At 35.4% G+C, this 15,103-nt stretch overlaps 1 protein-coding gene across 1 annotated transcript in view; it reads left to right on the top strand.

Annotated features, from left to right (window-relative positions):
• Window positions 1-15,103, top strand: part of SLC49A4 (solute carrier family 49 member 4) — a 95,964-nt gene that overhangs the window by 52,290 nt on the left and 28,571 nt on the right. The window contains exons 5-7 of the mRNA XM_032630778.1: window positions 1,103-1,211; window positions 11,727-11,794; window positions 14,877-15,004. Of these exons, the coding sequence (XP_032486669.1) occupies window positions 1,103-1,211; window positions 11,727-11,794; window positions 14,877-15,004 (305 nt within the window). The remainder of the gene's footprint in view (window positions 1-1,102; window positions 1,212-11,726; window positions 11,795-14,876; window positions 15,005-15,103) is intronic.

The raw sequence follows: 15,103 nt of genomic DNA, 5'->3' as shown, positions 1-15,103 counted from the left end.
TAGTTTTCTGAGGACTTTTATTTTCCCATATGAACTTTGGAGCAAATTTCATAAGTTTCTAAAAAAAATTCAGCTGGAATTTTAATTGTGATTGAGTTGAATCATGAATTAGTTTGGGGTGAATTGACAGCATAGACTCTGTCTCCATTTATTTAAATCATCTTCTGTGCCCCTATGTGCTTCACCCCCTCCCACCCATAGAGGTCTTGGGTCTTCCTCGTTTATGCCTAGATACTTTATAGTTCACATTTTTTAAAAAATTGTTAATGGTATCTAATTTTTATTACATTTTTAAATTAAACTTTATTTTGAGATAATTATAGATTCACATGCAGTTGTAAAGAATAATACGAAGAAATAACATAGACCCTTTACCCAGTTTCCTCTAATGATACCATCTTAGAAAACTACAGTGCAATATCACAACCAGAAAATTGACATTGATATAGTAAAGATATGGAACATTTCTGTCATCACACGGCTCCCTCCAGTTGCCCTTTTATAGCCACACCTACTTCCCTCCCACTATACTCCTTTAACCCCTGGCAACCACTAATCTCTTTCCCATTACTATAATGTCACTTCAAGAACGTTATATAAATTGAGTCATACAGTAAAGAAAATTTTGGAGTTAGCTTTTTTCACCCACAATAATTCTCTGGAGAGTCATCCAAGTCGTTTTGTGTACTGGTAGTTATTCCTTTTTACTGCTCAGTAGTATTCCATGGTATGGATGTACACAGTTTGTTTAACCATTCACCTTTAATCTTTTTTTCCCTCCACCTTGTTCATCAGAAGAAACAGTAATTTATCCTTTCAAATAGGAGCTTTTTAAAGAAAAAACTGAATCTGCCTACTCATTCTAGGAAATAATGTTAGTAATTCATCTATATAATAAGCATTGAAAATTTTAAACTATATGAACAAAAATTATTCTTATAAATATAAAAAATTTAAGGGATTTATTAACAAACTGACACATATTTTCTATTTCTGATTCTGGTATTCCAATTTCAAAATGACTTACTTTTTTCTATGAGTAAGAGTTTAAACTCTAGATTTTAAATTTGTAATAATGTTTTCTTTTACTCCTCTTTTACAGCAATTTGAGATTTTTGATGATTGCTTTAGCATATGCCATACCACTTGGTGTATTTGCTGGCTGGTCTGGAGTTCTGGACTTAATTTTAACACCAGTGCATGTCAGCCAAGTAAGCATTTTATTTCTTTATATCTTGTAGGTATTTTTAGTTCACTACAATTATAAATATTGTCTACTTGTTCTTACTTTTAGCTTCAAGGCCTAGGTAAAACGTTATCCTGTGTCACTGCTGCAAAAGGAAGATCCTTATGAAATAGTTATAAATAATATTGATTTTCTTCCTGGATTTTGTTAACCACCATGAATTTCACATTTATTTGGGTATGATTACTTATGCTAATAAACAGAAAAATAAAGAAGGAAAATCTTAGAATCCTTGATTTTTGGTTTATAAAGATGAAGATCTCATCATTAAATATATGGCTATGCCTACATCTAATCCCTCACTTTCTCTTTAGCCTCAGTATCTCATTTCCTTAAAAATAACCATTTTAGGGCTTCTCTGGTGGTGCAGTGGTTGAGAGTCCGCCTGCTGATGCAGGGGACGCGGGTTCGTGCCCCGGTCCGGAAAGATCCCACATGCTGCGGAGCCTGTGCGTTGGGAGCCTGTGCTCCGCAACAGGAGAGGCCACAGCAGTGAGAGGCCCGTGTACTGCAAAAAAAAAAAAAACCATTTTATCTATATGCTTGCTTATGACATCCGTTCCTTCTCCTTGCTTCCAAATAGCATGGTAGAAAGGGGTAGAGAGATTTGGAAGGTCAAATGGAAGAAATCCAGCACACTGATGCGATATTCCATTGTATGAATAAACAACAATTTGTCCAATCTGCTTTTGATGAACATTTGGAATGTCTGCATTTCGGCTGTCATAAACAGTGCTGTATGAATATTCTCATATATGTTTCTTGATGCACCTCTCCATACATTTCTGTTGAATATTTATCTAGGCATGGAATTGCTAGTTATAGGGTATGCCTGCTTTGATAGATGATGCCAAATTTCCCCAAAGTAGTTGTATTAGTTTATAGTCCTACCAGCAGTACATGAAATTTCCCCTTGTTGCACATCGTTACCAGCACTTGGCAATGTTAATCTTTTTAAATTCAGACGTGCTGATGACTGTGCCGTTGTATGCCATTCTGGTGACTTCCATGACATCTTTTGAAGTGACATCCTTTTTTGTGACATACCTGTTCAAGTTTCTTGCCCACTACTGGGCTACCTTTTTCTTACTGATTTACAAAGAAGAGAGCTGTGTGAAAGGGAGCTCCCCAGCATGTCCTGGCTGCAGAATGGACTGCACATGTAAAGGGCAAAGCTACCAGAGACTTATTAGAGAGACTGTTGTGGGGTGGAAAGCAGAACAAATATAGTAGAGGACAGGCAGTGCAGGACCCTTGAAGTTCTGGCCCAGCCAGAGTGGTATGACCTCATTAACACCTTGTTAATATCTTAGGCTTCTGCTGAGACACCAGAAAGGACAAACTTTAGAATCAAGGACCATACCCTAGGTAGAGTAAGGCCTATTCTACTTAGACCCACCATGAACAAAGCCTAAAACCAAGCCCTGACAAAAATTTGCAGAGGGGATAATTTGGAGATTGAGTCCTGCCAGGTGAAAGGAGCTTGGGAAACAACTTGGTTTCTAATATTCCTCCCTAATAAAGCACAAAATCAAGCTTACACAAGTTCAAGGTAATTGAATGGCCTACTACACAAAAATGAACTATTTTATAGAAAGATAAAATTATCCAGAATCTCGATATTGTATCACCCACAGCATATAGTATACAGTTTTTAAAAAATTAGACATACAAAGAAACAGGAAAATATGGTTCATATTTTTAAAAGAAAAAAGTAGTCAATAGAAACCAATTTAGAGATAGTCTAGATATTGGATTTAGCAGTCAGAGACTATAATGCAAAAGAGAGAGTGAGAGAAATCTTTTCTTGCTCCAAGTTCATAAATATATTCCCCTCTGTTATCTCGCAGAACTCTGTTATCCAGTACAGTAGCCACTAGTCACATGTGGCTATTTAATTTGAAGTTTAAATTAGTTGAAAGGAAATTAAAATTAAAAAGTCACTTCCTGATTGGCACTGGCCAGTTTTCAGGTGCTCAGTAGCCACTTGCAACTTATGGGTACCATGTCGGACAGTGTTGACATAGAACATTTCCATCATCACAGGAAGTTCTATTGAACAGTGCTGTTCTAGAAACTTTATTGTTATTCCTGTCACATTTAAACCTAGAATTGAATTTTGTGCTTGTTGTAAGGGTTAAGTTTCTTTTTTCCCACATAGTTCTCCATTAACCTAGTATCAATTTTTGAAAAGATTGTTCTTTCCCCATTGCTCTCTAGTGTCATCTTTGTCATAATGAAGTGCCCTTATGTGCATGGATGTTTCTAAATTCTTTTTCTCATCTAGTTTATTTGTCTATCTCTGTGCCAACACCAAATTGTCTTAAGTATTCTAGTGTTAGAATAAGTTTTGGTGTTTAGTAGAATAAATACTCCCCTTATCGGGATTTAGATTAGAATTTTATGAACCTACAGATCAGTTCAAGAATTAACTTTTTTTGTAGTAGTTCGTCTTCCAAATCATTACTATTATATCTCTCTTCGTTTACTTGGGTCCTAACGTCTCTCTAAATCTCTTTTCTGCAAAAACACCCTCTATTTATTTGTTAGATTTATTCCCAGGTATTTGATGCTTTCTGAAGCTATTGTAATTGGTAACTTTAAAAATCTTATTTTCTGTTGGTTGGCATGTAGGAAGTATACTTGGTTTTTGAAAGTGATTGAACTACAGCTTGTCTTATATACAGCAACCTTATTAAACTCACTTATTTATCCATAGATACTTTGACCTCTCTGCATACATCTCATATCGGTTGTTACTAATGACAGATGGAGAAAAATACATTTAATAAAATTCAACATTGAGATGATCATATGTTTTTCTCTTTTAAACTGCTAATTTGGTGAATTCCACTTGTTGATTATAAAATGTTAAACTACCTTGCATTCCTGTACTAAATGCATTTTGTCAGTGATTTATTATACTTTTTATATATCACTGAATTCAGTTTGCTTACATTTTGTTTAGGATTTTTTGCAGTTAGGTTCATGAATGAGATTAGTCTATCATTTTTTTTATCTTGTCCTGCCATTTCAATTTTTTTTAATCTTTATTGAAGTATAATTGCTTCACAATACTGTCATTAGTTTCTGTCGTACAACAAGGTGAATCAGCCATGTACATACATATATCCCCATATCCCCTCCCTCTTGAGCCTCCCTCCCACCCTCCCTATCCCACCTCTCTAAGTCATTGCAAAGCACTGGGCTGATCTCCCTGTGCTATGCTGCTGCTTCCCACTAGCTATCTGTTTTACATCCAGTAGTGTATATATGTCGATGCTACTCTGACTTCGCCCCAGCTTCCCTCTCCCCCTCTGCCTCGCCCTCCCTGTGTCCTCAAGTCCATTCTGTATGTCTGCATCTTTATTCCTGCCCTGCCACTAGGTTCATGAGTACCTTTTTTTTTTTAGATTCCATATATATGTGTTAGCATACAGTATTTGTTTTTCTCTTTCTGACTTACTTCACTCTGTATGACAGACTCTAGGTCCATCCATCTCACTACAAATAACTCAATTTCGTTTATTTTTATGGCTGAGTAATTTTCCATTGTATATATGTGCCACATCTTCTTTATCCATTCATCTGTCGATGGACACTTAGGTTGCTTCCATGTCCTGGCTATTGTCAATAGTGCTGCAATGAACATTGTGGTACATGACTCTTTTTGAATTATGGTTTTCTCTGGATATATGCTCAGCAGTGGGATTGCTGGGTCATATGGTAGTTCTACTTTTAGTTTTTTAAGGAACCTCCATACTGTTCTCCATAGTGGCTGTATCAGTTTACGCTCCCGCAAACAGTGCAGGAGTGTTCCCTTTTCTCCACACCTTCTCCAGCATTTATTGTTTCTAGATTTTTTGATAATGGCCATTCTGACCGGTGTGAGGTGATACCTCATTGTAGTTTTGATTTGCATTTCTCTAATAATTAACGATGTTGAGCATCTTTACTGCCATTTCAATTTTAGTGTCAAGGTTTTGCTAGTCTCATAAAGCAACTTCTGAAGTGTTTCCTCTTTTTCTATTATTGGAAGAGTTTGTGTAAGTTTAGTGGTTTGGGGCTTTTGTTTTTCCCTAAATATTTGGTAGAATTCGCTGATGAAGCCATCTAGTTTTCTTTGTGATATGAATTCAGTTTCTTTAATAGTTATAAAATTATTCAGATTTTCTACTTATTACTGTGTCAGTTTAAGAAATTATACCTTTCTAGAATTTGTCCACTCCATCTCAGTTTTCAAATTTATGGTATTAAGTTCTTCATTGTATGATATTATTAGGTCTCCAAGGTAAGTCATTGTATCATTCCAGATATTGATTTTCTGTATCTTCTTTCTCATATTTTCCCTTGAATAATTTCAACAGTAGCTCTTTAATGAAAGCTTATTTTTTATTTCATCAATTTTTGATTTTATCTTACTTTTTTTCTAGTCTGTTTTCTTGAGTGATGTCACTTTGCTTTCATTTTTCTAACTTTTTAATATGAATGCTTACATCCTTGATTTTTAGCTTTTCTTCCCTAATACATGCACTTTAAGGCTATTTATGTCCTTTTAAACACAGATTTAGCTGCATTCCATACATTCTGGATTTTCATTATTATTGAATTTAAGATATTTTCTAGTTTCCAGAGTTACTTAGAAAGACATTTTTTAATCTACAAACTGTGGAAGATCCTCTAGTTCTTTTTTTTTTAAGTCCTAGCTAAATTGCATAAATGTGGTCATAAGGATATACTATGATTTCAGTATTTTCAAATTTGTTGACCCAATTTTTGGTGAACTATTTTCTATAATTCTTGAGTGTAGTGTTTTATATATGTCAACTAGATCAATTCTGTTAATTGTGTGTTTCATATCTTCTATTCCTTATTCATTTTTGTCAGCTTGTTCTATCAGTTACTGAGAGAGGTGTGTTAAGATCCTACACAATTATTTTAAATTTGTCTATTTCTCCCTTTTATTTCTGTCGATATTTTCTTTATATATTTTAAGACTGTGTAATTAGGTGCACATAAATCTAGAATTGTAGTATCGACTAATGAATTGAACCTTTCATCCGTAGGAAGTTTTTCTTTTTTTTCTGGTAATGCTTTTTTGCCTTAAAGCCTATTAGTTGCACTAGCTTTCTCTTCATTTGTGTTGGCATGATATATCTTTTTGCATTTTTTTACTTTCAGACTTTCTTTAGGTACACCTTTTATAAGTAGCATATCATTTTTTCTTTAATTCAGTCTGATAATCTTTGTGTTTTAATTGGAGTATTTAGTCCATTTGCAGTTAATGTAATTATTGATAAATTTGAGTCTAGATCTACCACCTTACGATTGGTTTTTATTTTTTTCCAGTCCAGTCTATCCTTTTTCTCTTCTTTCTTACCTTCTTCTGGATTAAGGATTTTTTACTACTCTTTTTTCCCCCTTTATTAGCTTGGTAATTATAGTCTCTTTTACTATTTGGTGGTTACCCTAGAAAGTACAGAATGTACACTTCACTTATTAACATCTATTATAAATTAGAACTTTTACCTCTTCCAGGACTGTCCTTAGAACCCTTGCACTCCATTTAAGCCTCTACCATACTTTGTGCTATTATTGTCATATATTTTAAACTGCCCAAGACACATTTTTATTGTTATTTTACAGTCTATATTCATTTAGATTCACTCTCATATTTCCATTTTGTTGCTCTTCATTCTTTCCTTAATCTTCAGTCTTCCACCTGTGATCATTTTTCTTCTGTCTAAAGAGCATCCTTGAGAGAGAGAGAGAGAGAGAGTCAGTGTGTGTGTGGTGTCTGTGTGTGTGTGTGTGTGTATGCGTGTTTTGTGTAGGTCGGCTTACAACAAATTCTCTTGTTTGGGGTTTGTTTTTTTACTTTGGTCTGAAAATGTCTTCATTTGACCTTTGTTTTGAAGATTATTTTGTATTGCATATAGAATTCTTGGTTAGCATTTATTTTCTTTTGTTTATTTGAAAATACCATCTTCTTCTGGCCTCCATTGTTTCAACTGAGAAGTCAGCTCTCAAATTTAAAAGCTTGCTGCATTTAAGATTTTTCTCTTTGTCTTTGGTTTCAGCAGCTTAACTAGGTGGCAAGTTTTTAAAATTTTATGCTGAATGGATAAAGAAGATGTGATTGATATATATATATATATATATACACACACAATGGGATATTACTCAGCCATAAAAGAAAATCTGCCCTTTGCAGCAACATGGATAGACCTAGAGAATATTATGCTTAGTGAAATAAGTCAGACAAAGACAAATACTGTATGATATCACTTATATGTGGAATCTAAAAAATAATACAAATGAATGTATATACAAAACAGAAACAGACTCACAGATATAGAAAACAAACTAGTGGTTACCAAAAGGAAGAGGGAAGTGGGGAGAGAGGCCAAAGTAGGGGTATGGGACTAAGAAATACAAACTACTATGTATAAAATAGATAAGCAACAAGGATATATTTTATAGCACAGGGAATCAGAGCCATTATTTTGTAATAACTTTCAGTGGAATATAATCTGTAAAAATACTGAATCACTATGCTGTATACCTGAAACTCATATAATCCTGTAAATCAGCTATACTTCAGTTTGAAAAATAAAAATAAATAAAAAGTAATTCAAAATGGAAAAAAAATACATTTATTCTGCTTGAGGTTTGTAGGACTTCTTGAATCTGTGGCTTGATGTCTCTCACCAGTTTCAGAAAATTCTTAGCCAATATCCCTTTGAAGCTCATGCTCCGTTTTCTCTATTTCTCTCTCCTTCAGTAAATCTAACCGTATATGTTATATTTTCACACTGTCTGTCCTATGTCTCTTACTCTCTGTTCTGAATTTTCTATCCTTCTGCCTTTCTCTACTTCAAACTGGATATTTTACCTAGCCTCTCTTCCAACTCACTATTTCAGTTTTCAGCTCTATCTAATATGCTGTTAAACTCATCTGTGAGTTATTAATTTCAATTATTATATTCTTAAGTTATAACATTTTTTTGATGCTTTTTCATAGTTTCCAAATTTCTGTGGAAATGCTTGTATTTTATTTCTTTGAACTATTAAAAATAGTTATTTAAAGTCTGTATCTCCTAACCCCTTTATCTGGATCCCTGTGTGTCTCTTTATATTTGTGACATTCATTCATGTTTTCTTATTCCTTATGTGTTCAGTTATTTTTGACTGAGTGCTCAACATAGTATATTAAAAGTTGTAGAGATAATTTAAGCTTCAAATGATGTTCTTTTCCTCCAGAAGGAACTTATGTTTTTTCTTAGGAGTCTAGGGATACTTAATCTAGTTTCAAGAATTGAGATCATTTAAAGCTGGGTTTTAATCCCTCAGAATACAGTTCCATTTCTTCCTTCCTCCCTCCCTCCCTCCCTCCCTCCCTTCCTTCCTTCCTTCCTTCCTTCCTCCCTCCCTTCCTCCCTCCCTCCCTTCCTTCCACAGTTCCATTTCTAATTTACACTGCTCTTAGGTATAACTCTCAGAGTTCCCAGCTAAAGTCTGGGGTTTTCTACAAGGCCAACCACCTTAGAGCAGGCCTCGAACTTGTATTTTTTTCTTCCTAGATCCATGAGGCTGTCAGTAACTTTTTAGCCCCTTAGCTACCTTTTCTGAAATCAGCAGACATACCCCTGAGGAAAAGTGTCCCCACATATCAGGCTTGCTCCTCTGGGCTTCCTTCTCATCCTATATCATGGTTCCAGAATTCTGGATTACCTTCTTGGTTCTCTGCCGCCTTCAGATAGATTTTCCACCCTAGATTTTCTGCTTTTTCAACCAGAATATTAATCCAAATTACCTAGTGTACCTTTACTATAAGAAGAAAGCCTTCTTTTAGTTTCCTAACCTATTTTTCTGGATGGCAGCTATTCCAAGCATGCTCAGTTTCAAGAAGGAAAGTGTAGCCCCCGTTTAGATGATGCTGATTTTGCACATCTTATGATTCATGTTATAAACCCTGAGAAGCCCTTCCAAGTATGTCTCTTTGTACAAACTCTGAGAGATACAGAGACCGTGAATCATACCAGGTATTAAATAAAATGGAATTTAAAATTAAAAGCAGAGCTTCTGGGTTGGTGGACAAATGAAGGTGCTGCCCCCCCCAATTAATTAAATTCAAGCAAAGAAAAAAGTTAATTAATTATTGGGTAGAATGTTATTAACTAAAGCAAATGTCATGAACAGGGGAAGGAGAAAAGCACAAAATGGCCTGAAAGGACCAGGGCTAGTACAGTCAGATACACAGTGGTTTTTCACCTGATGCAGGACCCCACTGACCTAGGGGATAGATGAGAATGTTTGTGGGGGGCTCATAGTATTAATGGACCTTAATCCATAGTATTAATGGATGCTAAATGCAAGGAGAGGGGCATTCTGAAGAACAGAGAATTCTCTTGCCCTTCATGCCAGTAGTATGAAAAAAATGTAGAGATAATTTAAGTTTCTGGTGTTATCTTTCTCCAGAGAGCATTTATCTTTGCTTCTGCAACCAGACACTGGTAGAGCAAGAAGATTTGTATAAAGTTATTGTATTACTTAGAGTAGACTAAGAATCCCCAAATTCTGATACTTAAGAAGAAATTCGTTTCTCATTCATATAGCAATCTAGGACAGTTTGCATAATAATCTAGGACAGTTGTTCACAGTTGGGACTACTCTCTTCCTCACACTGATTTAAGACCTAGGTTGCTTCCACTTTGCAGGTCTTCTGTCTCCTAGGACCTTGTCATTATATGCATGGGTGAAGCGGGATGACCATCCAGATTCCAGCTGGCAGAAAGGGAAAGAAAGCATGGAGGGGGTATATAGCTGTCTTCCAGGTTCTAGCCTAGAGGTGGCACACCTCACTTTTTCCCCTTCCATTAATGAGAACTTAGTCATGTGGTCACATGTAGCTGAGTAGGGGCTAGGACATGTAATCTAACTAAGTACCCTGGTAGAATAAGATATAACATATCTTGGTGGACAGCTGACAAGCTCTATCACAGCTGTAATGAAAAATATGTGTAGAAAAATAATAAAAGGTAGAATTTAGTTTGGGCAGCTCTCAAGTGCCAGGTCAAGTTTGGACTTTGCCCTATAACTACAAGGAAAGCCAGTAACTGTTTCTGAGCAGGGGAGTGGAATGATTGGGATAATTATTCTGGCAATTGTGGGCAAAAATATTGCTATTACAGGAGTCCAGAAGTAAGAAATAAGATAGTAAGCAAGTGTGATGGCTGGGGGAAGGGGAAAGAGGAGACAAAATGCACCGATGTTGTTAGGGACACACGGAATGTCAGGTATTGACAGCTAACAGGTCTTGAGCACTTTGCATTTATTAACTTATTTAATTCTCAGAAAAATCCTTACTATCCCCATTCTACTAATGAGGAAACTGAGACTTGGGATGTAGTTGAGATAGAAGCCAAGTCATAGTAAGAGTTAAAGAAAAAGACTCTGACAAGTACAGGTTTCTGGTAACTGACTATACTGCTGAACTGAATGAATGAGCATTTTCAGAACTCTCATGGAAAACTGATGAACTCATAAAAGTGCTAACAAAAGATCAAGGTGAAAAAAAATTAATTACATGGGACTGAGTGAGCTGATGAGGATGATTATAATTTTTGGGACTTTGAATAAAAAGAAAGAGAGATACATGAGTGATTAGGAAATATGGGCAGCATTTGTAGATTGCTCTGAATAAGTTTGTCCATGAAGGTAGGAAAGAGACAAGACATTAGATGATAGAGAAACATCATCAAGTAACCATAACAGCTCTAACCTTTATTGAGCACTTCCTGTATGTCGACTGCTGATCGAAGTTCTATATGCAGATTCTCTCATTTAGTCCATTTTATAGGTAAGACGACATAATTTGCCCAAAGTCACAAAGCTAGTAAATGGCAGGGCTGGAAATGTTTTCTTCAAGAGTGGAGTGAGCTATCCATTCGAAATCCAGCTCAAATTCTTTCTCTGTCTAGTTTCACCAGGTGCTCCACCCATATTCTCTCTCTTCCTGCCCCCCAACCCTCTCTTGCCCATACTCTTCTGTGTTTCTCTTAATACATTTTTACTTGTGCCAGACATTTTAGCACTTAATTATTGCCTAGTAGTTTCCTGTATCTTGGCTGTATTTAAGCTTTTTAGGTCAGTGACCATCTTTTCTCCTTTGCCTGTTTAAGAGTTCCTGGTACAATGCCTGGCATGTAGAACACATTTGAAAAATATCTGTTTGTGACATTGAGTATTTTGTTGATTTAAATATTCCAATAAAAAGTTAAGGATGTATTTATTTAGGTAAGTTTGTATTAATTAGTCACACATGAATCCTTTCATTTGATTCATTTTCTTAAATAGTGTTTCCTAGATTTGCTGCCATTTAGCTATTAACATACTGATTATAGAGGATTGTTTTCCATGCCTTCTAAACTTCAATATGATAATCTTGTATTAAATATGTCTTCCACTTTCTTAACAGGTAGATGCTGGCTGGATTGGATTTTGGTCCATAGTTGGAGGCTGTGTTGTTGGAATAGCTATGGCAAGGTGAGAATATTTTATGTTAAACATGTGAGTGGGCAGAACCAAAAAAAGCCCAAAGGGAGACTTCACTCCCCTAGATAAACATTAAAATTGAAGGAAAAGTAAAACAGGCAAAAGTCAGATAAGGGCACTTGTTCAGGCTATAAGAAAATTCACATGCAGTAGGTAGAATTGCTGCTACAAGAAACCTTCACAGGAGTAGTCCATCCTAAAATGTTTTTGGAGACTAGAGATGTATTTCCAGTATAATTAAGCTGGCTTTCTCCATATTATTAGAGAGCAACATCTACAAATGGGACCCAAGGAAAGAGTATACAATAATAAAGGCAAATTGATAGTTTTTGAGATTAGAAAAGAATTGAAAGGAATCATTCATGAGCATCTCTAGAACTTTCCCTGAAAAGTCAGTATCCTGATTAGCAGATATTTATTTCTGGTCAATTTTGGCAGGTATGACGCTATAGTTACCACATTTTGACGAAAAATGTCCATAAAGACTTAGAGTTTCATCAAACTCCCTCTGATCTTAACCATTATGACAACACATTTTAAGAACGAAACAGAAGAAGGAAAAAGCCTCATTTATTCTGAAAAAAGAAAAGAATGAAAATGTCACTCATGTAGGTAACTACCTATAAAACTTGGTGTTTCCAGTGAGATAATATTCTTTCACTTTCCAAATCATTTTACCCTGTTTAATCAAAAACAAAATTGGACAGTCAACTTTAGCAGGAATGGGAGAATCTAATTACATATTTGGGGAGATCAAATAAGATATGTGAAGCACCTTGCTATCTAAATATTTAAACACAGTTGACACAGGATAATATTATATCTAAACCTTACAGTTTGCCTAGTGTTTCTGGGCTAATGAAAGAATAAATTGTCACTGTAATTTCTAAATCACTTTATCTGAGGTTTTTATAAGTTAGAAAAATATGAGGATAAAATCGAAAAGCTGACGAATAGGAGCATAGCTATTGGTAGGAAATCACTACACTGATACTAGAATACATTGACCTATCACATTTGATAAGAATCGTATCTAATTTTTCTAATTAAATCTCCAAGCCAATGATAGCGAGTCATCATTTACCAAATCCTTTTCTGAGCACCACATAGGTCAAAGAGGGACACATTATGTATCAGAAATGACATCTCAAATGCTCCTTTCTCTTCATTTTGTTCTACAAACCCTTAATTTTAACTATATGGAAAAGTTAGAATGAGGACGTTTCTGTTTTTAAATTGTTGAAATGGCAGTTCTAAAAAGTACTGCCCTTACTCTGGGATCCAAAATCAATTGTAGGTATCTCCTAAGCCTAAAATCAATTTTTAGATTATATTCAAAACAGCCTTTTTGGGATCCCTAGAACAGAATCTCCTTATAGATATGGGTGTTTTTTTTGTGATTATATTACTAAAGGTTACTACTAAATGTAATACTTTGGTCCTAACTGTACACTTTGATGGTATAAGCCCATTTGAAAGGACTACATATCTAAAATTGGTAGACCAGAGTAGTCAGTTTATTCTTGTGTGATCAGGCCCTGGAAAACTTACTCACTGTTCAACTTCACTCAATTCTGATTGTACCAGAAAACTTCTATTCTCTCATACCTGGCCATCTGCCCATCTGACAAGTAAGTTCATGCAGAAAAGTGGTGAGCATGGAATTATAACAAAGCATTTGGATTTTCTTGAGGGGCATTTCCATCAAGCTGTGGAACCTTTTTCAGAGTACATAAGAATTTTCTGTTTGTGAACTTTCATAATAGAGAGCTAACCAAAGTCACTAGGCAAAGGTGCATCCATTTTTCCCACCAAAAGGTGGCATCAGCTCTCATAGGAAGTCGTTTTAGTCTAGATAACACTTTACAAACATGATTAACCACATCACATTAAATAAGTGCAAAATGAAAGATAGTATTGCAAGTCATATAATTACAGTAGAAATTAAAATCAATTTAAAAAACAGAGAAAACATGGTATATGTTGTATTTGGGATGGGATCAGTTTTTCTACAATAGGAACAATTCTGAAGGACAGAGTAAGCTGTGTACAGGCACAGCAAGAGGACTGTGCTTATATAATCAACGGTTCATCAGTAGATGAGGAAAAACAGTTGGCAAATGGAAAAGTTTTTGGTCATTATAAACGATAAGCATCTCAACCAGGAGTTTCATGTTAATTCAAGACAAAGCAGGATTTTTGAGAACTTAAAATGCTGTGAAACATTATACACAAATTTTGTAGAATAAATTCACTATTCTAGAGCTACGTTCTTGCTCTTACAAAGCTTATAGTCTGATAGGGAAGACAAACAATAAATGCAAAAACAAGAGAAATTCCAATAGAGTTAAATGCTATAGAGAAAATAGAGTGTGGAGTTGGGATGGGGAGGGCTTCCTCCACAAGCATGGAGAGCCTTCCTGAACTGAGACCCAAATGACCTGAACAATAAGCAGGAGTAAGTCATTTGACGATCTGGGGGTACCAGCATTCCAGGACAGGTGCAGAAGCTACCGTTGCTGTGGGAAACAACCTTAGCATGTAGGAGAAACAGAAACAGGGCTGTGCAGCTGGAGAATAATAAGGCAAAGGGAAAGTGGAGGCAGAGACCAGGTCGTATAGGACCCCAAAGGCTCTGGTGTAACCATTTGTATTGGTTCTCTAGGTGAGTTTGAATTTTGGGAGAGCCATCTTTGCAAGTTTACATCAACAAGTTAGCCTGTTTTCTAAAACTAGGGCAATATGTGCTCATTATAGGATGTTTGGAAATTATAGAAAATATATATAAAGAAAGTAAAGTGGCAATTTAAAACTCAGAATCCATCCTGTAACTTACAGATCCAGAACAGAGATCACATTTTATGTGTTTTGTAAGAGAAAAAAGAACGCATTTATCACGAAGCAACATTTATCACAAACACAGAAATTGTATTGGTTTAAAAAAAATCAAAAAACTTGCGTTTAAAAGCATTGAAATTTTTTCAAGAAATTATTGTTTAATGAAAACGTGTCATTGATGTAAATGGTATTTTAAAAATCCATCTAGCATTAATAGAACATTGTTTCTTTTCAGGTTTGCAGATTTTATCAGGGGTATGCTGAAACTAATTCTTCTCCTCCTGTTTTCTGGGGCTACACTATCATCCACGTGGTTCACCCTGACCTGTTTGAACAGCATCACACACCTGCCTTTAACCACAGGTGAACACAGACTGTTTTGAACTTTGAATAAATAGTTTCAGTTTATAGAAGTATATACACACTGACAGTAGGACTTTTCCCATAGTAATTGTTAAATAT

The sequence above is a fragment of the Phocoena sinus genome, chromosome 4, assembly GCF_008692025.1.
Source record: "Phocoena sinus isolate mPhoSin1 chromosome 4, mPhoSin1.pri, whole genome shotgun sequence".
NCBI classification, from domain to species: Eukaryota; Metazoa; Chordata; class Mammalia; order Artiodactyla; family Phocoenidae; genus Phocoena; species Phocoena sinus.
This window is presented reverse-complemented; position numbering and strand designations above follow the sequence as displayed.